The 23,472-nt window shown below is 37.4% G+C and overlaps 2 protein-coding genes across 17 annotated transcripts in view; one reads left to right on the top strand and one right to left on the bottom strand.

Annotated features, from left to right (window-relative positions):
• LTBP1 (latent transforming growth factor beta binding protein 1) overlaps positions 1-23,472 on the top strand; it is a 187,540-nt gene that overhangs the window by 127,307 nt on the left and 36,761 nt on the right. For all 7 annotated transcript variants that reach the window (XM_090135253.1, XM_031593368.2, XM_031593374.2 and 4 more), the window contains 7 exons: positions 4,383-4,508; positions 5,612-5,737; positions 6,440-6,562; positions 9,737-9,856; positions 13,981-14,103; positions 16,210-16,332; positions 20,428-20,550. In XM_090135253.1, coding sequence (XP_089991379.1) covers positions 4,383-4,508; positions 5,612-5,737; positions 6,440-6,562; positions 9,737-9,856; positions 13,981-14,103; positions 16,210-16,332; positions 20,428-20,550 — 864 coding nt within the window. The remainder of the gene's footprint in view (positions 1-4,382; positions 4,509-5,611; positions 5,738-6,439; positions 6,563-9,736; positions 9,857-13,980; positions 14,104-16,209; positions 16,333-20,427; positions 20,551-23,472) is intronic.
• On the bottom strand, positions 163-23,472 carry LOC149918935 (uncharacterized). 10 transcript variants are annotated; one of them, XM_090135268.1, is made up of 7 exons: positions 22,567-23,472; positions 22,361-22,464; positions 19,887-19,971; positions 18,720-18,835; positions 14,627-14,729; positions 5,813-5,916; positions 163-3,559 (listed from the first exon to the last, which is right to left on the bottom strand). In XM_090135268.1, exons 3-7 carry the CDS (start codon positions 19,952-19,954, stop codon positions 3,459-3,461), a joined length of 492 nt encoding a protein of 163 aa, XP_089991394.1. In that variant the 5' UTR covers positions 19,955-19,971; positions 22,361-22,464; positions 22,567-23,472; the 3' UTR covers positions 163-3,458. The 10 variants fall into 10 exon arrangements, 3 of the variants coding, with proteins under 3 accessions (XP_089991394.1, XP_089991397.1, XP_089991395.1); XR_016464142.1 differs by having other exon boundaries at positions 18,739-18,835; positions 22,361-23,472; XM_090135271.1 differs by having other exon boundaries at positions 163-2,906; positions 22,361-23,472.

The raw sequence follows: 23,472 nt of genomic DNA, 5'->3' as shown, positions 1-23,472 counted from the left end.
CTATCTTACTATGTTGGCCCATGATGTCAGAGATGGGTGTTGGTGGTATGGCAGTAGAGGTTAAACTTTCCTTTGGATATTCCATTTTGTTGCCATGTGACCGATTGCAGCAGAGGGGCAGTCTGATATGAAAGTGTATATGAAGCAAAGGTGTGTCATCGAATTCCTCTATGTGGAAAAAATGGCTCTCACTGACATTTATCAGTGCTTGCTGGACATTTCTGGAAACCAAACAGTGGTGGTTAGCATGGTGAGGCAGTAGATGGTGCATTTCAGCAGCGGTGACTTTGATGTGAAAGATGAGTTACAAAGTGGATGGCCTTGCGCAGCTTGTCACACCACAAAATAGCATCTGGATCATCTCATTGTTGTAACTTGGCGGATTATGACCTCTGGGAATTGTGTATGGAGCTGAACATCAGCTTCAATGCATTGGAAACAATGGTGGCAACATTGGAATATTGCGAAGCTTGCACCAAGTGGGTCTCACCAATGCTCACGCAGGAACAGAAAGAACACTGTATTCAAATTTGTCAGGACCTACTGAACCAAGGCTGAAGGTGACAGTTTCCTGGATCGATCATTACCAGTGGCAAGACATGCTATCACCACTGTGACTCTGGAGTAGTGACGTGTGAATCCCCCATTGAAGAAAAAATTCCAGAGGCAGCCCTCAGCATGTAAAGTGATGTGCACTGTCTTTTTGGATAGGAAAGGGGTGATTCTTCTATTCCTGGAACCTGGACAGATAATTCTGACCACTACCTTGTAATACTAAGATGAAGACTCAAACTTGCAGAGTCAAACCAGAGAAGACAACAACCTTTCTTCTACAGCATGATAATGCCAGGCCCCATACCAGCTTGAAAACAGTGGAGCACATTGCCTATCTTGACTGGACTGTCCTACCACACCCACCTCATAGTCAGGGTTTGGCACATTTTGACTTCCATCTGCTTGGGCTGATGAATGATGGATTGCATGGGCAACATTTTTCTACAAACTGTGTCATCATAGCAGTTGTGAACAGTGGGTCACCTCCACTGGTTCAGATTTTTGAGTGCAGCACGCAGGCTGTTGATCGCTGCTGGTGAAAATGCATGGCTAATGGTAGTGTCTATGTTGAAAAGGAGTATTTTGAAGCTGCAGCTGTGCTCTATCAGATTGTGTTATTGTGCTCTTTGTATCTGTTGCAGTTTCCACTGAAATAAATAGGAGGTATTACTTTTGGAGAGACCTACATACTTGCATTAAGAGTAACTGATTCAAGTTGTTTGATGGTTGGTTTAACTTACCAGGACACATGGAGAATTCTAGAATTTTCCTTCTTGCAGTATGTTGTGCATTCTATAGTTAACCTTGTGGCATATATATTAGTGTTTTTCCTGGCTACCATGACATCAGCATTTGCATTTACTCATTATCTAGACTATCTTTTTACTTGTTACCTATACTGCCTAGTGCCTTTCACTTCTCCTTCTGAATGTCTTCCCAAAGGCAAGCAGTATGTGCCAAATCTTGTTACTGTATGTACAAGTCATGGAAATTGATTTGTCTATGGAAAACTGACAAATCTCTGTAACCTTTCTAATTTGCTGAAGAATTTGCCGCCTCCTATGTCAGTAAATATGCCATAATTTCAGACTGAAAGGAAGCGTTCCTTCTCTATTTTCTGCTTTAGCTCTTTGAGATCAGTGCAATGCCTGAACGCACCTTTTATCTCTGGGATTACTAAGGAGAAAGCCTAGTACTCAGTTCTCTGAGAGGGTGCTGTGTTCTGTTGATTTCAAGCACTCTAGTCTTTTTTCAAGACTTATGAGTGAATAACTGGATCTGTTTTTGTCTCCTAAGAAATGAAAGTCTCATGTTTGCAGAGAATAAATCTTCATATAAGGTAATAAGTAGGTTAGGTTTGGGATGAGTTAAGAGTTCCTTTTCTGACTCTCCTTGGCAAACATTAGAAGTGACTAACCCCGTGATTGTGTGCTTTCCTTGGTGCCTTTCACCAGTCTCTGTTTTAGATTTTTACTTCAAGTGAATTTTGTATTTTTTACTTCAAGACTTCAGTCTTAACATTTCCTCTGAAATACTCTGTGTCAATTTCTGCACTTCTGTGCTCCATTTCCTCTCTTCATGTATACACCACAGTGAGCTATTTCTTAATTTCATGGTTTTTCATGTTCCAAAAAAATGGTTGAGCTTGAGTCCTGTGTTGAAATTTGTTTGCCCTTTTGCTTAGCATGTGAATTTACAATGTATATTTGCAATATGCAGTATTTACATGTTAAAAAATAATGAATAATGGAAAAAAAAAGGATGATTCATCAAATAGGTTGCTTAATAATTTTTCTCTTTTCATTTCTGTTTTTTTCTCCAAAATCAAAATCCTTCATGGGTTCTTAATAGCTAATATGTACAGCTTCAATGTCTTTCTCAAGAAACCAGGTTATTCACAGATCAAATATTTCTTAAGGAAATTTTCAGTCAGCCCTTTTCAGGAGGATTTCAAAAGTATTAATTCTTCTGACTGGTAATAGAATGTGTTGTAAATATATACTATATATAAAATGTGCTTCGAAAAGTTTACTTTTACCCTGAATGCTATATTAGGAAAGTAGTGAAAGATGCTATTAACTAAGAATTTAGTAAGGTAGAATGTTTTTAAGTTTAAAAATGGGACTGATAAGACGGAAATTTTCTCTTTATTTATCTTCCTATAATAATACAGCAAAATACAGGGCTTTGTGTTTTCTTGAATAATTTTTAGACATTAACTTAACAACCACTCGTAGAGTTCTGGGCTACCAGTGACTTCTGTAGACAGTCTTCACATATCTTCATTGTAGCTTACACATGGCCATGGTCTTTGTGGGATGTATACTTCATGGGATACAGATGGGCATGTTCTACAAAAAACAGACTCAAAGTTACTCTGAGATTTTGAAGTGGTCATTTAATGTTTTTGTTTTTCCTTCCTGATGTATTAAAGATGTCCTTTCTGCATCCATGTGTCAGGAAGTGAAAACAACAGAAGTGCAAGTAATATTTCTTACATAGCAGAAACTAAGTCTTAGTTCAGTGTCAAAGGCTGTGAAATTTCATTTGCTATAAATTTGAAAACAAAAAGCTCAATGTACTATGTATACACAAAAGCACTGCAATGTCAGATTGGCTAGAGTCAGAATTAACACAGGCTTTGAAGTAATCACAGTATCCAGGTAAATACTTTGTATTTTATATGGTAGAAATAGCCAGATATACCATGTGGTGTTCCAGTTTGCATTCACAAAGTGAATTTGTTAATGGTTACTATCTTAAAAATAAAAATTAAAAAAAAAAAAAACAAAAAAAAAAAACAAAAAAAAAACCTTTTAAAAGATGGTTTTTATTCATGCAGACACAGCCAATGGATTTATGGGCTGTGGATTTATGGGTATATAGTGTATATAGGGTCTGAATCACTCTGCTGTTTGAGATACGATTCTGTCTCCCGTTAAACCTTCCTGAATCTGTGGGAAGAGTCTTGTTTTCTCAGGAAAATGATTGGAACTAGAAATTGCTGTGAAAGAAATCAATTAGGTTATTACATAATGTAATAATTATGAAATAATCTGTTCCAATACAGTTCCAAGTGCTATTCAGATATTTAAGAGATAGTAAAATGCAAATGAGGTAAGATTTGCAAGATAAAATCTTATTATATAAACTGAATTACTTACATTGAGGTAATTCTTAAAATCTCTATTCTGCCCTTTCAGATTTAGTTACATGTAAATGTGATTTGTTTCTGAATAGTCTGAAGGAATTATTTTTCTTTTCTAGATTATAACTTCTAAGAATATAACTTCTAAGACATTACCATTTCTTACATAAACTTAATTTGCATCCAAATATATTAATTAGTCTTCTTGGCAGTAACATGTATACTCAGAGAATTTCTGAAACAACTCAAAGAGTTGAACGCCCAGTGCTGCCCATTACTGAATGTCCTTATCTTACAAAGACATCCAAGCTGGTAACAGCTGTATATTCTGTAGGGGAAAAAAAAGAAAAGAAAAAAAAATAATCGGAAACCCACCACAGGTATTTTCTTAACCTTTTCTATGAAGATTAAATTGTATATTTTTTTCTTATATTCTTGTAGTGTGTTTTTGTTTCCATTTATAGATCTTGGATGAGACATGAAAAGACGTCACTAGGAAAAGCCTGGATGGTTTCTTTATCTACAAGATAAATTATCTATTACTGAAGCTCAGGACTTAAAATTAAAACTTGATTTACAGTTGCTTTCAGGCCCAATTTTTTTCTTGGATTACAGAATATTGTGCATTTAAACAACTTTGTGGGAGAGTATAATTTGAAGTTTTGTTTTGTTTGCTTAGAAATCAACGAGTGTACAGTTAATCCTGATATCTGTGGAGCAGGACACTGCGTTAATTTGCCTGTGGGATACACCTGCATCTGCTACGAGGGATATAGACTTAATGATCAGCAGACAAAATGCTCTGGTATGAATGGATGTTTTCAAAGATCTGAAATAATCATGTTATGAAATGTTTGAAATGTAGAGTCTAATCAGGAGGGATATGCTAAAGAGCAGTCAGGAGCTGCTTCCTCTACCAAATGCTTCCTAACTATACAAAAACTTGTTCTTGTATGTCAAATGAAGTTTGCCAGCTTGTCTCTGATACAGCTTTTCACCACTCAGAACTGAATGTAAATTTAATTAAAGTTGAATGAAAGACTTTCCTTTGTGAGATGAGACAGACCATCTCTTCTCAGTTTGAAATCACAGTATCTAAAATTGCCAAACTTCTTGGAAAAAACACACTTCAGAGAAGGAGCAGCCAAAGTAGTGCCTGTTTCTCAGAATGATTTGACAATCAACCAGCTTTTGCATCTGGACTAAATCCGGTCGTTTTGTTAGGTCTTTCCTTTCCAACCACTTGCAGAAAAAGAGAAGAAATACTGTAGGCATCCCAGAAGCACATTAGGAGATCTATAAGTGAGGTCTTTGTCCCCACAAAGCTACTGAATTGTGGAACAAGGAGCTCTGATGAGAATGAGGAGGAGCCCAGGCTGGCTCTGAATGAGCCATTTCAGATCTGGAAGCAGCTGAATTGATGTCTTTCCTCCTTTCAGAGAATGCTGGTTTCTCGGTAACTTGGATCAGGAAGACTCAGTTATATCACGTTTCCAGATTGTATACCATTGGCTTTTCATGCTACCAGAAATCCAGTACCTTCACAGTGATACACGTACTATCAAATGCAACTATCACATTTAAAAAATAATCTGCATGCACACATGTAGCCAAATGGCAACTTAAAATTCTTCCATTTCAACTGAAATGTATTAATGTTCTGTGTCCGCTTACACTCACTGCAGTGGTTTGAATAGTAATCATGTCACGTTCTTCAGGCCAATGCCTGAAGTCATGTAGTCTAAGCCAATAAGAGTATTTTTTTTCCAACCAAAACCATTCAATGTATCTTTTCAAATAGTTACAATAATTACAGGACAATCTTTTCAAAAGCATCACATATGAGCATTGACTGAATCACAACTAACTATGTTATTCTATAGTCTTATATTTTTATTTCTTTTATAGATATTAATGAGTGTAATCAGACACCTCATCTCTGTTCCCTTGGACGCTGTGAAAATACTGAGGGAAGTTTCCTATGTATTTGCCAAGCTGGATTCATGGCCAGTGAAGATGGAACTGACTGCGTTGGTAATTGCTGCTCTCCTTTACAAAATAAAATAAAATCAGGAAACTTATCTAAACCTCCCTGAAATCTCCTTTCACCTTTTTTCCTCATTGTCATTGGTACTGAGCTGGTGTCAGGAAGTATTTTTAACTGTCTCTCATCAGATATTGTGGAGAGTATTTGAGTGTGTTCTCCTACTGATCTGTTGTTGGAAAAAAAAATAAAAAACATTCAGTATCATATTTATTTAGGAAAACTACCATTTAGTACAAACACCTTATGTGATGGGAAATAAAAATATTCACAACTCCTTCAGTCAGTAGCAGTTGTAACAAACCATATTTCTAGACGTAACTGCAAACATCCAAGGATGCTGCAGAGTAACAGAAGCAGATGAAGGTGCTATGATCTTCCTTAAGTTAGTGCTGCCTTGAGCACAAGATGCACCCAGTGGCAAGTGATGTGTTTGTAACCACAGGGCTGATCACTACCTTCTTCCTACCACTGACTGTTTCTAGAACTTATTCTCTCTTTGATTACAAGCAACAAGGTAAAGACAAAACTGCTCAATAAAAAGAACTTTAGGGCTGTGACCTGCAAACAGCTTAAAAATCTAAGCTTATTAACTAATATTTATTTAGAGCAGCGTTTAGGGATGATGCGAGCATTTGTTTACTTCATGGTGGAGCAGAGTTTGTCTTAACATCTTTTTTTCATTTCTGCAGATTTTGATGAATGTTCACGACCTCATACTTGCGGGGAAGGTTTCTGTATAAATACTGTTGGCTCATATAGATGTGAATATTGTGACAGTGGGTACCAGATGAACAGGAGAGGTGAATGTGAAGGTGAGTTTGGACTCTTCACCAGTAGTAACAAATGGCTGCCAAGCCAAACAAATGCAATAGGAGGAGGCATTTGTTCATGTTGTCTGTTTCCCTATCGACTGCTGTTTCTGATTTCAAGCTTTATATCTACTTATTTTTAAAGAAAGCAGGCTATTGTATAGAAATATGCAAAAATCTCTGTGGAGTTATTTTAATGTTTATTATTTTTCTATCTGATATTTCTTTTAATTCATTCCAATGTTCATTTGCTGTTTGTTTTCCTATGTCTTGGCACAGTAGCATTATATCTATCTGTGTTCGGAGTTCTTTTCTCCCATTCTACTCTGTGCTTACTTCCATGGGTAATTTCTTTAGCTTAGACTTACCGTTGGATTTCACTCACATTTAGTTTGCCTTCAGGTCATTTAATTCCCCCCTGTGCAGCAGCTAAAAATGACAGAATGTTCAAAAGGGCATTGATTGTTTTATCTTGCAAGATGTCCTGGACAATTAAGTTAAGTTACGATTTATTCATATCACAGCAAGTTCCAAACGTTACTGCTGTTTGAAAAGATTATGACTGCCTGCTGCTCAAGGGAGATTTAGCACTGAGGCATGATCTACAAAGGGAGAATTTTCAGAGGGAGCAAGGTTAAGCAAGAAATATTTTCAGTTATTTGATGTCTGTAACTGCAGTTCAATTCCTCTTATCTAGATGTAAGATGCTGCAAAGGAATTCCCCCAAAATGGACAAAATCTGGAACAGCTTATTCTGTTTCATCTTAGCACAGTTATTTTAGCAGCACTTGCCATGGAATCCTCTAACTGTGAAAGTTCTGTTTCCAAACAAATTGGGTAACAAATGATAAGATGACTGTATTTTTTATCAGTTTGGAAATATATATCTAGCAGATATTTTATATTGCAGGATATCCTAGGACAACTGAACATCGTGTTATTTTCCATTGTGACACTTTTGCATTTTTTGTTGTTCTTTTTTTCCTTTCTTTTCACTTTCAGCACAAACTGTGAACTAAAAACTACAGACAGCTGTTTCATTTTAGTGTTGTTTTTGTTCATCCTTTATTCTAAATTACCTATGACAATAAAATTTTTAACATATTAGGTTGCCTAGCAGATAAGCAACATAAAGTTGCTGGGGACATATTTGCTGCTCTGAGCATTACTAAGACATTCCTTTTTCTATTTAGACAGGTTTTTTTCCTATTTAATAAAACTTCACACACTGCTCTTAAAACTATTTTTTCCAAATCTTTTCTGTCAGTAGAGAATCTCTGTGACTAAAATAGACTAAAAAATCAGAATATCACGGTGCATCAAATTTCTTATTAACTTGTATTTTAAGTAGTGTGGTGGTGTAATAATATGTAATCTCCAAAATGGAGTTTTCTGCTGAAAGTTATTTAAGGTTACTTTGAGGAAAATCCCTCCTACACTAAATCCATCAAACCAAGGAAATGACACATTCAGGGAATCATTTTGCCATGTCATTACACCTACACATTATAGTCAGTCTACCAAAAAATTTCAAATTCCACAAATAACTCCTTTCTACCTCCTCCTCACTTCAAAAACAAAAGCAAATATTCTCTAAGCTGCACATAATACATGCAGTTTATTTGCACTTACTTGCCCCATCTTAATTCTGTCTTCAAGCTATATGCACACAGTGTTGTGGGCCCAGCTGGGGAGACATACAGATTGCATGTATGTTCTTCTTACTGAGCTCAGTGTTCATGGAGTAGTGTTACAGGCACAGTGGAGCATCACTGTAAACAAGTATTCCTATAAAAAGCTTAGAGGTGAGGCCACACCTGGGCGGTATTGGTGGTAGGTGGACAGTTAGACTAGACAATCTTAGAGATCTTTTCCAACTTTTATGATTCTATGAAAATCTTGTTGTGATTTTTATAAAGCTTTGCAGCATTTAGACTTTATTTTGCAGAGAAATTCTGTACCAAATACATTATTCATGTTGTGTGTTTTGAAGGTGAATGTGGTCCAGGTGTTCTGAGAGCAGGTTTCAGAGGAAGGTAGTTTGTTAATTAAAATCTCACAGGTGTTTCACCAAGAAGCATTGCAGAGGACTGTTGCTGTTTTTATGAGAAAGTACTCTGTTGGACAGTTGTGATTCTATGAAAAAATGTGATTTGTACACAATCAGTGACTACTTTGAAGGCAGAATGTCAAATTCCCTAGAGGTTGGAGCATTGTCCAATGAAGGAACAGGTGTTGGAAGCAATTTTTCCTCTGTGAGTTTCTTTCAAGAACTTGGAGTAAATTGCCACCCTTGCACTATCTGTGATGGGAGCAGCAGACCTTAATTGCAGGAGGTGCAACAGGTAGAAAGCTTGGAGCAGGGAACGGACAGGAGCTTAGGGAGCTTGAGTTAGGGACAACTTATACTGTGTGAATTTCATTAGTTCTTTGCAATGAGCAAAGGAAGTATTTTGTAGGAAAGATTACTGCTGTATAATTAAACCATGTCATAAAGTAATACTCAGGTATGGAGCAGGCTGGGTTGAGGCTGCACACATAATTTAAATTGGAGCATCTAGCCACTGGTCTCTGGACAGCAACATGTCTTTGAATGTCAATTTTTGCATGCAGTCTCTATTAAATTGCATATGCTTCACGTACTGTGGGTTTCTGTGATGCAGGATAAGAAGGTATTAGTAGCTGCTTAGAGCTTAGCCACAAATATTTGAGCTTTTCAGAACCTGTCTCTTTGTCATCAGTAAACTAGGAGTAACAGATTATATTTTTTCCTTTGCAAAGCCAGTTACAGTTTGTCATTCCAGTGCACTTCCAGAATTTCCTGAGACTGATAATAGGGGGTACCTCAAGACATTTCAGTGATGTAAACAAAGGAATTCACTCCCATCTAAGCCAGTAATCTGATCTGCACGTTGTGCAGGGCCTAACCAAGAAATTGCAGTATAATAGAGAATTCAGATTGTTGCATGCATTGTAATCCAGTTTTCTGTCTTAGCAATGCCTCTTCACTGGTCTAAGTCTGTTCCAACTTGTACCTTCCTGGGTATCTTACAGAAAGTACATGACTCCTTAAATTTATGAGTATAAAATTAACTGTCAGGATAACCACATTACCTTCATTATTCAGTTTTCTGTTATGGTTTTGACCTGTATTTCCTTCTGTATTCTCTTTTGAAGACATTGATGAATGCATGACCCCAACTACTTGTCCAGATGCACAGTGTATTAATGCTCCTGGCTCTTACCAGTGCATACCCTGCAGAGTGGGATTCAGAGGCTGGAATGGACAGTGCCATGGTATGTTGAGTACTGTTTCTGTCTCTGGTTTTGGTCCTTGTTTGACGATGCTGTATTTCATAAATGTTAAAACCTGATGACAGCATTGTGATGTCTGTACCCATTTCATTAGATAATAAATGAGAATATAATTTTTTGAAATGACTTTAATTTCTCAGACTCAGGAGACACAAGGAAGTCTTGTTTTAATGCACATAAATGAAAAGACTAGACTGCAAACCATACAATTGTCATTACAAAATAAAATTACTGAAATAAAAGTATGTAACTGTAAAGGATTTATTATTGGTGAAATGCTAGTAATTCATTGCTTGGAGGTATTTAACAAACTGAAAAATCATACGTCACTGTGTCTGGCAGGTTTTTCTATAGACTATGAGAGTTTGCTCATGAATCATGTTACTAATACCTTAGTTTTCCATACTTCCAGCAAATCTTGTATGATTCAGCAGATCTTTTAACAGCTTGTCTCATTCTAAGTTAGGTTTTTAGGAGGATTTCTCACATATTTTTATCTATTTGTTTTAATTATTAGATTTTTTTTTTCAAATGAATTTTAACTGTTTGAGGTAGAGATAAGAGAGTAAATGTGCAAAAAGAAATAAAATCTTTCAGTTCTAAGTGCCATTTCCAGTGCTGCTGCTGGAAACTTGAAGTTGAACTCAGTTGTGAAAGATGTCCTATTTGCTCTGTGCAGTATATGCATGGTACCTATACCTACATGAAAATAGCCTGGTTGAAAATGTGATGGCATACCTTTCACTTATTTCATTCTTACTAACCAGGTTAGTAGAATGAGCTACAAGAATTCATTGCACTGGTCAGATTCACAAACAGACTTATTCATTTAGGGAATAAAGATTTGTTCTCAGATGCAGATACTTCTTTCCCTTTTATTACAACTTCCTTTTTTCCTTTGTTTTATAGAATGTTCTAAGCCTAGACATCTCACATAATTAGTGATGTGATCAGTCTTCATTTTCTATTTATCCTAGACTAACGTCATGTTGGAGATGAGCTATATATATACATTTTAGGAAATGTAACATGGATAGTTTGTCTTACAGCTTTGCAATATGGTACCATTTAAATACACTGTGAAGGAAAATATGTGCCAAGATATCTATGACGGGTATTTGAGCCCATTGTTCCATAAATGTAGCTGTTTCTAGTGTTAGTTTAGATCAGTTGAAGCTCTGCTGATTTTTCTCAGAGCTGGTTTCACTAATTTTGATTTATTTGCCTCAGCTCATTCCTCTACCAGCACTTGATGTCCTAGAAAGCACAGCATAACAATTCTAGAGTTCTTTAATGCTATTTATAATTTAACCTTCCAAGATTTAAAACCAGGAACAAATCTGTTGTTTAACAAAAGCAAGCCTATCAATTCACTTCAGACTTGTGCAGAATATATTAACTGCAGTTCAGCTGGGACCATGCAACGTGAGATGCATATTGGATGAGATTAAAAAATAAGCACACCCTACCTCCCTAGGCTGCAGCATGCATTTCTGTTGTACAAGGACTATTTTAATTATTTATTTTTTTTAAAGTTCACTTGCATTCACTGTTTTGTTTTGTTTTTTTAATAATTTTCTCACCAGATTTGTACTTCAAAATAAAGTGATGCATCATGATATACGATGAATATTAGCAGAGTCTAGAGTATTGTATGGTGTGTTGATGAATAAATGGGGGAGAAGGAAAGTGTTTGACAATTTTTAGACCATTTCATCCTCATAGTTAACACTGTGATGAATTTTGCAGCTACATAGTTAAATAAGATATTCTGCCCATATGGCATGAGAGACCTGGCCGAAAACTTTCAAAACTAATACACAGGTCAGCCAGCCAATCTATCCACTTTTGGCCCAGCTGTAAGGAACTTCAATAGAATCACCTACAGCTCTGGAGTTCATCTCAGATTTAGGTTCTGTTTCTGGCTTTTCTGTTTCAGGCTTTGTGGGGAAGTCTCTTGATCTTTTAGTCAAGAAACCCCAGACTGTGGTTGGCCCTTTGGGCTGACAGGGCACATTGCTGACTCATGTTCAACTTGCCACCAGCTAGAACCCTCAGATCCCTTTCTGCAGGGTGCTCTCCACCTTCTTATATCAAGGGTTGCCTGGTCCCAGGGGCAGGATCTGGCACTTGCTCTTGTTCAACTTCATTCAGGTAGTAGTTGCCCAGTCCTCCAATTGGTAAATTGCTCTCTGCAGGGCTTCTCTACTCTTGAGGGAGTCAACAGCTCTTACCAATGTACTGTCATCTACAAACTTCCTTAGTATAACTTCAAGTCTCGTGATCAAGTCATTTACAGAGTTTGTATTTTGTTCAGTGAGATCATTTTGAAATAGTAGGAATTTCAAAAATTCATCTTGCAGAAGGATGTAGCACTGCCTACTAAATCTGCTGTAGCAGAAGACCTGTGAACCTATGCTGTTGTCTTGTCTACTTAGCCAGACTGAAACAAGGTATTACAAAGGCTCAAGTGAGTGGGAAAAAAAGAGTTGCAGATGATTTGAAATGTAGGTAGCAATAGCGATTTCCTTTGTCTCTGAGGACAGGTGGGCACTGTCAGAGCTCCAAATGTGCAGTACCTTGTGAAGAGCCACGAATAACAAATAAATCTGAGGAAAATATTTCTGCAGAAATTTACAGTAACTAATAAAAGCTATGATGATGATGAATTCAAACTTTTTATCTTTTTTCTGCTCTTCCTCTGCTTCAGCTGCCTAAATAGCTCAAGTCTCTCAAATAATCAGTGATTTTACTTTATGTTAACAGATTTTCTGTGCTTTGTGTTGAAAAAAGATATATTTGAGGGTAATATGCTTTCTGACATATAAAAGCAAATGAGATTTAATATTTTTCTGCATCAGTAAATACAGTTTTTTCCATAGAAACAGAGACACCTGCTTGCTGTTAACTAAACCCTCAAAATAAATAAAATTAACATTTAAGTGAAAGCTATCCCTAGGAAAAAAAGGACAGTACTGATCGGTTTAGAATACTGAATGAATTCTGGCTGGGTTTATTTATCTTTGTGCTTTATTGTTTGTTCTTTATACAAATTGCATTCAGAAAGAATTTCTGAAAATATTTAAGTAAGTAATGTAGCAATTTTCACGTTGACTACAGAGAGTGGCCAACTGAGTTAACACTGAGGGGAAAAAAAATCCCCCTGTAAAGAAAGGTTAGTTGGTAACCATAGGAGTTTAAAACTTTTGTTACAAAGACTTAACTCATTGGGGTTGCTATATAGAGCCTGTTTAGACAGACTACCCTTACAAAGGGGTCTGCTTGAAGATGCAGAAATTCCATTGAAATTCCTCAGTGTTAGTTACATCCTTTAGAACCCAGCTCCCTTAAATGCTTTTGAAAAACATTATCTGGTACTGTGTCACATGCATGGGTTTTGTATACAGTTTTGAGTTACGCACTAGAGAACTCCTGCACGTTAATTGCCCTAGCTTTAAAAGACAGCAAAAACTCAACAGCAGGAACGGTGGTTGAGTTCTGTACTTTCCTCAGTATATTAACACGAGGTGAACAAGCAGAGGCAGCAGCAGGTAGGGGGCTCTGACAAGAGCACGTTTTAAAAATGCTTTAAGAGAGAACAGCTTCAAACACAGCCCTGCCTGCTTGACCTACATCTGCAAGGGATTTTGCTGGACTGTTCCTTGCAATAGCAGAAGGATTAGCAATAACTGCTACAAGGTATTGGCAGCTGCCAGTGCTTTTATCATAGCCATATATACTTCCTAAGAGTGCATCTACAGAATGCAAGGAAGTGCCAGCGCTTGCTGACCTCTTCTCTGCACTACTGTCACTGTAGTTCAAGACACTGTGAGGAAAATTATGGGCAAAAGTATCTTCAGTTAGGTGAGAATGACATTGGCACACCATTCGTAGTACAAAACACATTGGGGTAAAAAAAAAAAAATCTCATCCTAAACTGCAGTACTAGGATGAAAGTGGTGTTTTGGTCATGTGGCCTGTGAGCATGCTTGTGTCTGAGCACTGGCCAACTCAAGTCTGACAGAAGTTGAATAAATTCCCAAGCCTACCTGAAAGATGGTTGTATTCAAGTTAATAATATATTTTTGCTTTCTTTATATTCACAGATATAAATGAATGTCAGTATGGCAATCTCTGTGCAAACGGGAATTGTGAAAATATTGAGGGGTCTTTCAGATGTATTTGTGGCCAAGGTTTCAAACTCTCTGCATCAGAGGATCAGTGTGAAGGTAGGAAGGAATATGATTAAAATTCATACAGTGGCACTTTTTAAATAATGTTTCATCTAATGGCATTCCTCTTAATGGAGACACAACAAATGTATCACACTGAGACTGCATAACCAAGCATGGAAGAATAATGTGGATTTCTATTTTATTACTTCCATGGTCACACTGTATTTTTTGTGATTTCTTAGAAAACATCTGGGGTTATAAAGCAGATCAGCAATGTTTAGTAATATTTATATTGCTTGTTTGGAGTTCCTGCAAAATGCTTGACATTTCTGTCATTTTAGAGATTTGGGGACTGTTGCTTTTGCTGCCTTAAACTTTTAGTGTGGTATTTGCTTATTTGCTTTTCTTTCCATCTTTCTTTTTTTTTTTTTCTCACATCATAGGGTGGAATCAAAAACGCAGGCTTAGAACCCCCAAGTGTGTCAATTAAATGCTGAGCTGACGTCTGCTTTGCTATCACTGCTTTTTGAGCAGCATGCTTAGAGGGACTGTGGTGTAATATTTCCAAGAACCGTACCTGCACCTCAGAGTGTTGGGTCCTGCATTTCTTTCACATATGACATTCCTGCCACGGCTGCTCTGGTGTATCAAAATTAGGTCTGATGTCAGAGCTGAGCAGTCTGAGAGAGAACATAGAGTACATATATTAACCATGAATATCCCTTTCCTCCTTGAGCAGGCATTAGGACTCTTGCAACCTCTCCACCAAAGTTAAAATCTGAGGGAATGTCTCAGAGAAGCTGTGGAAGCACACAAAAATCCGAGTTTCTTGTCAATTGCTTTTTCTTTTCCTTTTTTTTCTTTTTCCCTTTACACAAGCGTCTGTGTATAGCACCAAACACATTCGGATTTCTGAGTGCTAAAATAATACAATAGAACTGAATAATCATTCATTTAACTTTGTCAGGAAATTTGAAACAAAACAACACTGTACATTAAATGGCGTGAGTGAGTTAAATGTGCTGTCCGGGACACAGAGCAGACCGGTCTTGGGGAAAGTATGTAGACAAAGTTTGACTGCTTCCTCTGAGCCTTTCATGGAAAAGAGCCCTTGCCAAGCTACACTGGCATGTGCAGACAGCTCTTCTTAAAGTGCACCCTTCTCAAGTCAGGGCCTGTACGTGCACCCAGATACTTCATGCAGCCCCACAGAATTTGGTGATCCTTAGATTCAAAACTTCTCCGGTCGCAGGGGGACCACAACTCAAGAAAGAGATCAGGCTGTAGCCATAACACAGACCAGAAAAACCTCTGAGTAACTTTCTCCTGTTTGCATTATAGAGTATTTTCAGAACAACAGATACCGGTGCCTAAATCCTAGAAGTGACTAACAACCTGTCATATAAATTTAAAACATTTGATAAGAAATTGTAATTATAAATAAGAGAGGAAAAGCAGTTCCTAGCTTATGCAGAACACGTGGTGAGTTCTAAATTCAGAGTGCTGCTCTCCTCCACTATTTTGACTTTTCCATAGGAAAATTTAAACTTAGTGTTCAAGTCCATTTGGTAACCCAGGCTGACCCCACATTATGAGAACTTGAAGCGCTGAGGGATTAGCAGTGGTTGTGGAAGCAAAGAGACATTTCCCCATACTTACAGGATTAATACTGTTACAAGGCAAGTATTTAAAGGAGCCTCAATGTACAAGTTAACAGGGGAATGGCCTGTCAGTGTGCATCTTAAAACCACACCCTGTTAAAAGGTGGTGAGCTGGCTGGAAAGTATTTTGTGGGTTTTGCTGACTCACTGGAGAGTTGGCTTGTTACCTTTGCCAGAGAGAAGAGAAACAAAAGTAGCTCTCAAGCAGTATGTCTGTGTGTGTACTTGTGAGTCTGTGTGTATTTGCATGTCCACCGTGGGATATATTGACACTATGGGAGAGAATAGTGAATGCAGTCACCTCGAGGGAAACATTCTATCTGCAGTTTCCTATATTTTTATGCACTGTATTGTCTGTCTGCATTTGTAAATAAAATCAAGAGAAGGAATACTTGCTAATGACACTGTGCTTTGCTATTTTCAGAGATGTTTTCTGCACTATTTGCTCAGTAATCTGTATTTTTGATGTGTCATGTCATCCCTGTCTTTTCTGCTACAGATATAGATGAATGCCAGCACAGATCACTATGTGTCAATGGACACTGCAGAAACACAGAAGGGTCTTTCAGATGTGTTTGTAGCCAAGGTTACGTGCTGTCTGCTACTGGAGATCAGTGTGAAGGTAAGCTCGTGGGCATAAGCTATTGATTCATTTTTTCAAAAAGATCTTGAGTATTTCAGCCATAGGCATGAACTCTTCTGTGAATGGAACAGAAAAATACATTGCTTCTTTTCTTCTTGATACTTTACTGTCCACTGTTTAACAGCTCTCATCTGCACAGCTACTTATTTATGGTTTCTTAGAAACAGTCTCTGTCATCTTTCCACATACAAGAAATCAGTATGTGTGTTGCCAAGAATAAGGCTAGAAGAGCACTTGGCACTGATACCAAAGACAATTCACCTTTTTCAAATCGTGTTGCTTATGCAGAGGTCTGTGTTGGATTCTCTATTACAAAAGCTTCTGCCAGCAGACACTGTTCACATGGGGGCCTGCTAAGTGAAAACTTCTTCAGTTGGTTTTGGGAACCTGTAGGCAGTCACTGCAATCCCACATGTGCAATTGCAAGAGAAATGCACAGTCTCTGATGTGCTCCATAAAGATCTCTGATGCTCACAACTTTCACTGTCTCAGAAGGGAATCTGTGTTCTGTGCTTTTAAAAACAAAGTAAGTGAAAGATGTTAGGCAAATGTAGGGAGAAATGCTAGGTTATAGAAAACAGCCTCATTCTATTTTCTCTCAAGTCAGGCAGCTTAATGTCCAGTAATCAGCAAACAGATTTGTTACTTTATTATTATCATTATAGGTATAGCCTCTTGCTGCAGTGCTCATGGTGACCCTGAGCACATGGAATTTCTTGCTGAAGAGCTCCAGAAACAATTCTACCTCCACTGCTTCTTTATCTCCCACCTGGAGGAAGAACTCTGTTAAGCTCTTGCCATAGTTGTAGTATTAGCATATATAATCTTTCCAATCCTTGGTGTGCTTTTTGTAGCTGCTAATAGCAAGGAAATGAGACAGATCCTTACTGCTGCTCTACCTGCTATGTGTTCTGCTGTGAGGTTATTGTTCACACAATCTAGGAGGCAGTTACCACTTTCTCATACAGAGGAGTACATCAGGAACCCTCTTCTTCCATTGATTAGGACAGAAGAGCATTTCACCCAGAGCTGACTCAGGGCTGTTTCTCAAGACAAGCTTCTGTCAGACTAAGTTTATGAGTGCTGATGTTGAGGGATTGTTCACGTTTAACGAGTGGCAGCATCTCTTGAAGTTCTCACCAACAAGAAATGAGGATATCTTTTAATTTCTTCAGTACATTGATACCCTTTAGTACTGACTTATTTGGAGAGTCTGGTCATAGAAAAACATAAGATCTTCTCAGAGTTCCTGGTGAATTACCAGTATCACTTGCATCAGCTTCAAGAACTGTGAGCTGATGATGCATGGCAGTGGAAAATTGTGTCAAAGAATGTTGCTCCCTGTTGGCTTCAACACATTCAAGAGTTGTGATGTAGAGGTACTGTATCAAGAGTCAAAGAAGAATGTGGTTAAACGAATCACTGGTCCAGCCTGCCTACCTAAGATAAAACAGGCTATCTTATTTCTGACAGATACTCATCTAACCTGTCCTCAACAGGCCTCAGCAGATGAGATTCCAGAGATCTCTTTATCCAGTCCATCTTAAAAAAGAAACGATTTTCTTTCTTTTGTCTCTGCATAATGGGAGAAGAGGGTGGAAGGGAAGGATGCAGAACTGTTTCAAGCATTTTGATTGCTTCAGCAAGAGGCATCACAAACCATTAAGTCTGCAGAGAAAGATGTTGTATTAGGAAATGCTGTTAACAGAGTGTGAGCTTAAAAATCATTTGTTAAAGTATCTTGTAGTGAGGAAGAGCAAATGAAATAAAGAAGTTAATTTAAATCCATTGTAGTTTCTATCACATCTCCTCTGACTGTTTTGGTGCATTTCATACCAGTCACGGTAACTTCTGCTGCTTTCCATCACTGTGCCATGGGCTGTCAGGAGAGATCCATGCTGCATCTCTTTGTTGTTCCCATTCAAGGGCAATTTTCAGGAAAAAAATAATTATATTAGCTCTTAAGGCAAAAGAGGAGGAATTGGATCATACAGGAAAAATGAGTAAAGCATCTCTTAGTCTGAGTCTTTGTCTCATTCACAAGATTCTGTAACCAAGTCTACAGTGGCTTCACTCAGTGACAAAGTGGTTAGTATCTGTGGAGGCAGTTTGTTCACTGAAGATCTTCCTATTAAAAGTTGTGCACAAAATCTGTTAACTTCTTGAAGTTGAAGAAATTCTATGCTTTCATTTATATCCCTTTGCTACTTTTGGAAGTATGTGATACTGCTGACTCTTTTTGCACCTTGGAAACTGTGTTTGAAAAGACAGTGCTAGTTCTAGTCTCTGTAAGAATGCTTTGTGTAACCGTTTTATATGCTGTAAGAACACTTTTCTTGTTCTTCCTCAGCTTAAGAAATACTTACATGCATCAGCTGAACTTACATATAGACTGGAAAAGAGCTTGTCTAAAGCACTTGAGACTCCAGTTTTCCCAGCAGCTTTCAGAGATTTTGCTAGCCAAAATGTACTAGATGTGCACCTGTGAAAGATGGTAAAAAGCACTGAACATTTCAAGCATTAGTTGCTGTCTCTGCTTTTCCTTAAGATGCTTGGACAGTAACCACAAGAGTACCCACTCCTGTGGTTGCTGCCTGCTCTGTTCCATCAGAGAGCAAGAGGTTTGCATCCTATACAGAAAATAATGAATTTTGACTGAATTTGGCAGAAAATGCTTTCTTGTTGTGAGACTTGGCATTAACTCGGCGCAGGGGAGTCGTTAATTTTTTTCAGGCTCCCAGTCAAAATTAATTGCTGTTTTTTTAAATAAACCACAATTTATTTCTTAGTTGAAAATGATTACAAAACATGTGGTTATCAAAAGGTCATGAGTTTGTCAGCATTAAGTGCTATTTTATCTGCCATAACATTTTTTATGCAAGAAAGCTACTACTTTTCCTTATCTTAATCAAATAGATTAAATCCCAACTATGTAACTGAGTAATTAGTAATTACTCAGTTAGTAATTAACAATTAGTAATTGTGAATATTCTGCACATTTTGATGTGCAGAATGTAAAGAAATGAGGTTAAGTCTATCCTCCCCCTTTTTTTTTTTTTATTATTAGAATTGTTATTTTTCCTGCAGTGCACAAAAAAGTTACAAATCTATTCAGATCAAATCTATGTTTAAGAACTTAAGAATATTCCAAGGCAAAGGAAAAACTCTTTGTGGAGTTTTTCAATGGAAATTATCTGTCCTGTCATAGCAATAGGCTCAATGAATTACAAGGTAAAGTGCTGTGGAGGCAGAAGCAAGTTACTTATATTCTTTTGTTCTCTTATTTTCTGTTTGCTTTTAAAAAACTGTAGAATATCACTGGAACATAGGTGCTTTCTGAGTTAATGCTGTACCTGCACTCCATTTCCTGAATGAGAAGACTTTTGGTGGAAACAATGCCTCGTATCTTGTTCTTTATATATTTGGTTGCTTTGTATCTAATTTCCAGCCTGAAACTTGCCCTGCTGTGTATCAAGCAACATGTCTAACCCATGGATGTTGACTGCATACAGTGTGGCCTGTGTCCTACAAACCTGTCCACGTGGTTGTTGTGTGAATAGTCCCCACAATCACATCTTGTCTGGTGTGGCACACCAGCCATGTGTGGGCTTGCACGTGCTGTGGACAAGATCCAAGTCAGATCGTTTCAGACTCAGCAATCTTTGGTCTAAACATGTCTGAAGATACATATTTCAAAATATGGGTTTGCATCACTAGGCATGTTTTGTATCTATCTTCTGAACATACAGCTGGTTGGATTTTTGTACTAGTCTAACATCACAGTCATTACAAAAGTAATGGAGAGATTGGTATAAAGGTCATTTATGGTAGTTTTCATTAGTGATGCAGATGGCACATACTAGACGTGCTTGGTAAGAAGAAATGTCACAAACTCAGATTTTAAAGCTTTCTAGAAATAAAGCAGTTTGACAGTATGATGAAAGATATAATATAGAAGGACGTTCTATCACACCCTGTAACTAAAGGACACTGTAGCTTCAAGTTGGTAAGTATCACTTAAGAGCTTTGTCAGCTTTTGTGTCATCTAATTACTCAGTTATGTTTCTATTTCAGATATTGATGAATGCCTTCAAGACAGTGATATTTGCCTTGGAGGAAACTGCATGAATACGGATGGATCTTACAAATGCTCTTGTCTAGATGGTTTCCAGCAGGTAGCTGATAGGGGATGTCAAGGTAGGAAATAGCTGTTAAAAATAATTGGGTCATTTTTATAAATGTGCAAGTCTAAAATCATCATTTGTGATGGTCATCAATCATGATAATGAGGATAAATTATTTTTATTTATGATTGGTAGTATTTCCGTATTCTTTTCACTTAATAGCATTGTCTCTAAATGCTAACTGAAAAATTATTTCAAGAAGCTTAAATTTCAGCCTTCCTAACTTGAAAGAAAACCTCTGCTAGAATTAGCAGAGATTCAATACTGCATTTTCCTAAATTCTAGGAGCATTTATTTTGACAGTATCTTCTGCATTTGTGAATTGATGTTGTAACAGAGCAGTACAGCTCATGTCAAATCACATTAGGTAAACATGTCTCATCCCCAACACATTTGGCATCCCTCCACACTTGGTGGAGGACGAGAAGGAAGAGACTGTGTTACCTGAGGCTAAATCAACATTGCCAAGCCCAGAAAAAGTATTTCTCAGCTTCTGGGTCTGAAGAATCCTAACTGTGTTGACACAACACCTAGGCATGCCTCAGCACTCCCTTCTACCTTCCATTTTTATGAGACAGGAAGTGTGATCCTAGAGTTGGAAATTGGTAGCATGTTCTTGCTGTTATTGGGCTGTTACAGGATCTAACAGTACAATTTTTACTAGTCAAAGATGGAAATCTTGAACGTATTTTCTTGTCCTGTATTGTGGACTGGGCAGAACTAGCTACTAATATTATAACTGATTACTACTTTTTTTTCCCCTATCAGTACCTTCAGAATATTTTACACAGAGGTAAAATGGAAAAAAATCTAAATGACCGAAAATCAGTTCTTATCAGAATTCTGTAATAACAACAAAAAATACATTAAAAAAATTAACAGAATTTGAGTGGAGTGATTAGGGGTATGGCAGAAGAACAAGATAATAGGCCAGTAGGGTAGAGTGATCACATTATAAGCTTGATATGAGCATCCAACATGTATTTTAATATAGTGAGGTGCATACTGAAGAAGGAATCTCGGTCATATGGGTAGTTTAGTGGATTTCCTTCTGAAGTACACTGACTGAAAAGAATGTAGGGGTCAGAAATAGGTAGCTAAATATGAGCTTTCACTGCAACCCTGTGGCCAGTAGGACTAATGCACTGCTTGAAAGATTGAAAAAGCAGAATATCTAGCAGGAGCATGCACCAATTTACCTCTATTTTGCAACTGATGCAACTGCTCTTGGAATGTGTGATGTTTGGGAACTCACATTTCAGAATGAATGCTGATGAGCTGAACAGAGTTCAGAGATGAACCCAAAATAGATAATGGCTGGAGATAAAGGGACTGAGTGATTTTAAAACTTTTATTTTGTTGAAGAAAAAAATGGCAGGTGATTTGATCACAGTCTGATTCCCTTCAAAAGAAGTCAAAAATTCAAAGTAGAGAGCTGTTGAATTAAACTGGCAAATGTATCACAGAATGCAGTGTCTGCAAAGCTGCATCTGGACTAATTCAGACTAGAAATTAGGAACATGTATTTTGGTAAGGAGCAAAGTTAGAGTCCAAGACATCAGAAAGTATGTAAAGTTCTCTTAAGACAAATTAAAACTTTTATTTCCCTCACATCATTAATTTTGTTTTCCTGTTTTTTAATACATTATTTTACCCTTGAGTAACGAGCTGTTCTGGCAGTTAAAAAAAAAACAAAACACCACACAGCTCAGTCCTGAGAGCAGTGCGTGTGCTAAGAAGACACTGTGCTGCCCTTGCCAATGCTGACCTTACAGGACTTAGACAAATTCAGAGAGCTTCACAGAGTATCTCATTGCATTGACCTTGAATTCAGAGAAGACTTTTCCCTATGCACCTCATACAGATACTGCCCTTCCTCGAGCTGTCTTTGTTCTTTCCACTTGTGCCATGCCTTCAGGACACTAGCCTAGAAGGATTTATACACACAGGATACAATCAGTCTGTATCTAAAGAAAATTTATAATGCAGTCATGGGACTTTAAATGATAGTACTGAAATCATAACTTACCTATTCTATCAAAGTTATTGTGTGCTTCAATGCATTTTGTGTGGCTGTAACAATAGCTGGAATCTAAACAACAAAGACACAGTGAAGAGGAAGAAATTCTGCTATCCTGTTATGATGGATGGATGAGCCTCTTGTGTAATTGTTTTTCTAAATTTGTGTAATTTGTGTTTGATCTCAGCATACTACTTCTTAAAAAGGTTTCTGTTAAGCAAAATACAGAAGTTCAGTTACAAATCTTTTTCTTATAATTCTTGTTAACATTGCATACATTCTTCCAGGAGATACTGTCTTTAAGTTCTGATGGCAGGTAAGGCAAAACATTAATCAGAAAGAAATGCTTATTTTCCAGATGCAAAAGTAAGTTCTAAATGCAGTACTTGAAGAACACTTTCTAAGTTAAAAACAAAGCAAGTAAACAAATAAATAACAGTGATTACAAACTCTTTTATATAGAAGCATTTTGGGGCCATTCCCCATGTGCCAAAAAAAAAAGAGTTGGTTTTAAATTATAAAATATCAACTGAATGGAAAAGATTCAACTTCAAACCTGCTGATAACACGAGATCAGATGAACAAGCAGACCAACACAGATCAATCAAGAAACAGTAAGATGGAGGCAGCTGAGAATTCTCCTAATAGAGAATAAATGTCGGCTTGTATAGAGCTCAAACTGACATTTCAGAAATCATTCTCATCTGCTCATCCTCACTGCAGGCAGTAACACATGGAGAGTGTGATACATCTGAACATACAGTATTTAAAAACGATCCCACAGGATTTGCTTGCTCCTGAAAATGAACACCATTTGCAGAGCTGGTAGAAATGAAAGCTGCTTTTTAAGAATAATCAAACTTAGGATTGGTGTTATGAGAATGACTGCTGCTTGCAAAGCTGTTAATCTCTCTA

The sequence above is a fragment of the Phasianus colchicus genome, chromosome 2 (genome assembly GCF_987193195.1).
Source record: "Phasianus colchicus chromosome 2, bPhaCol1.hap1.1, whole genome shotgun sequence".
NCBI classification, from domain to species: Eukaryota; Metazoa; Chordata; class Aves; order Galliformes; family Phasianidae; genus Phasianus; species Phasianus colchicus.
The sequence above is the reverse complement of the archived record's forward strand: the minus strand, read 5'-3'. Positions and strand labels throughout refer to the sequence as shown.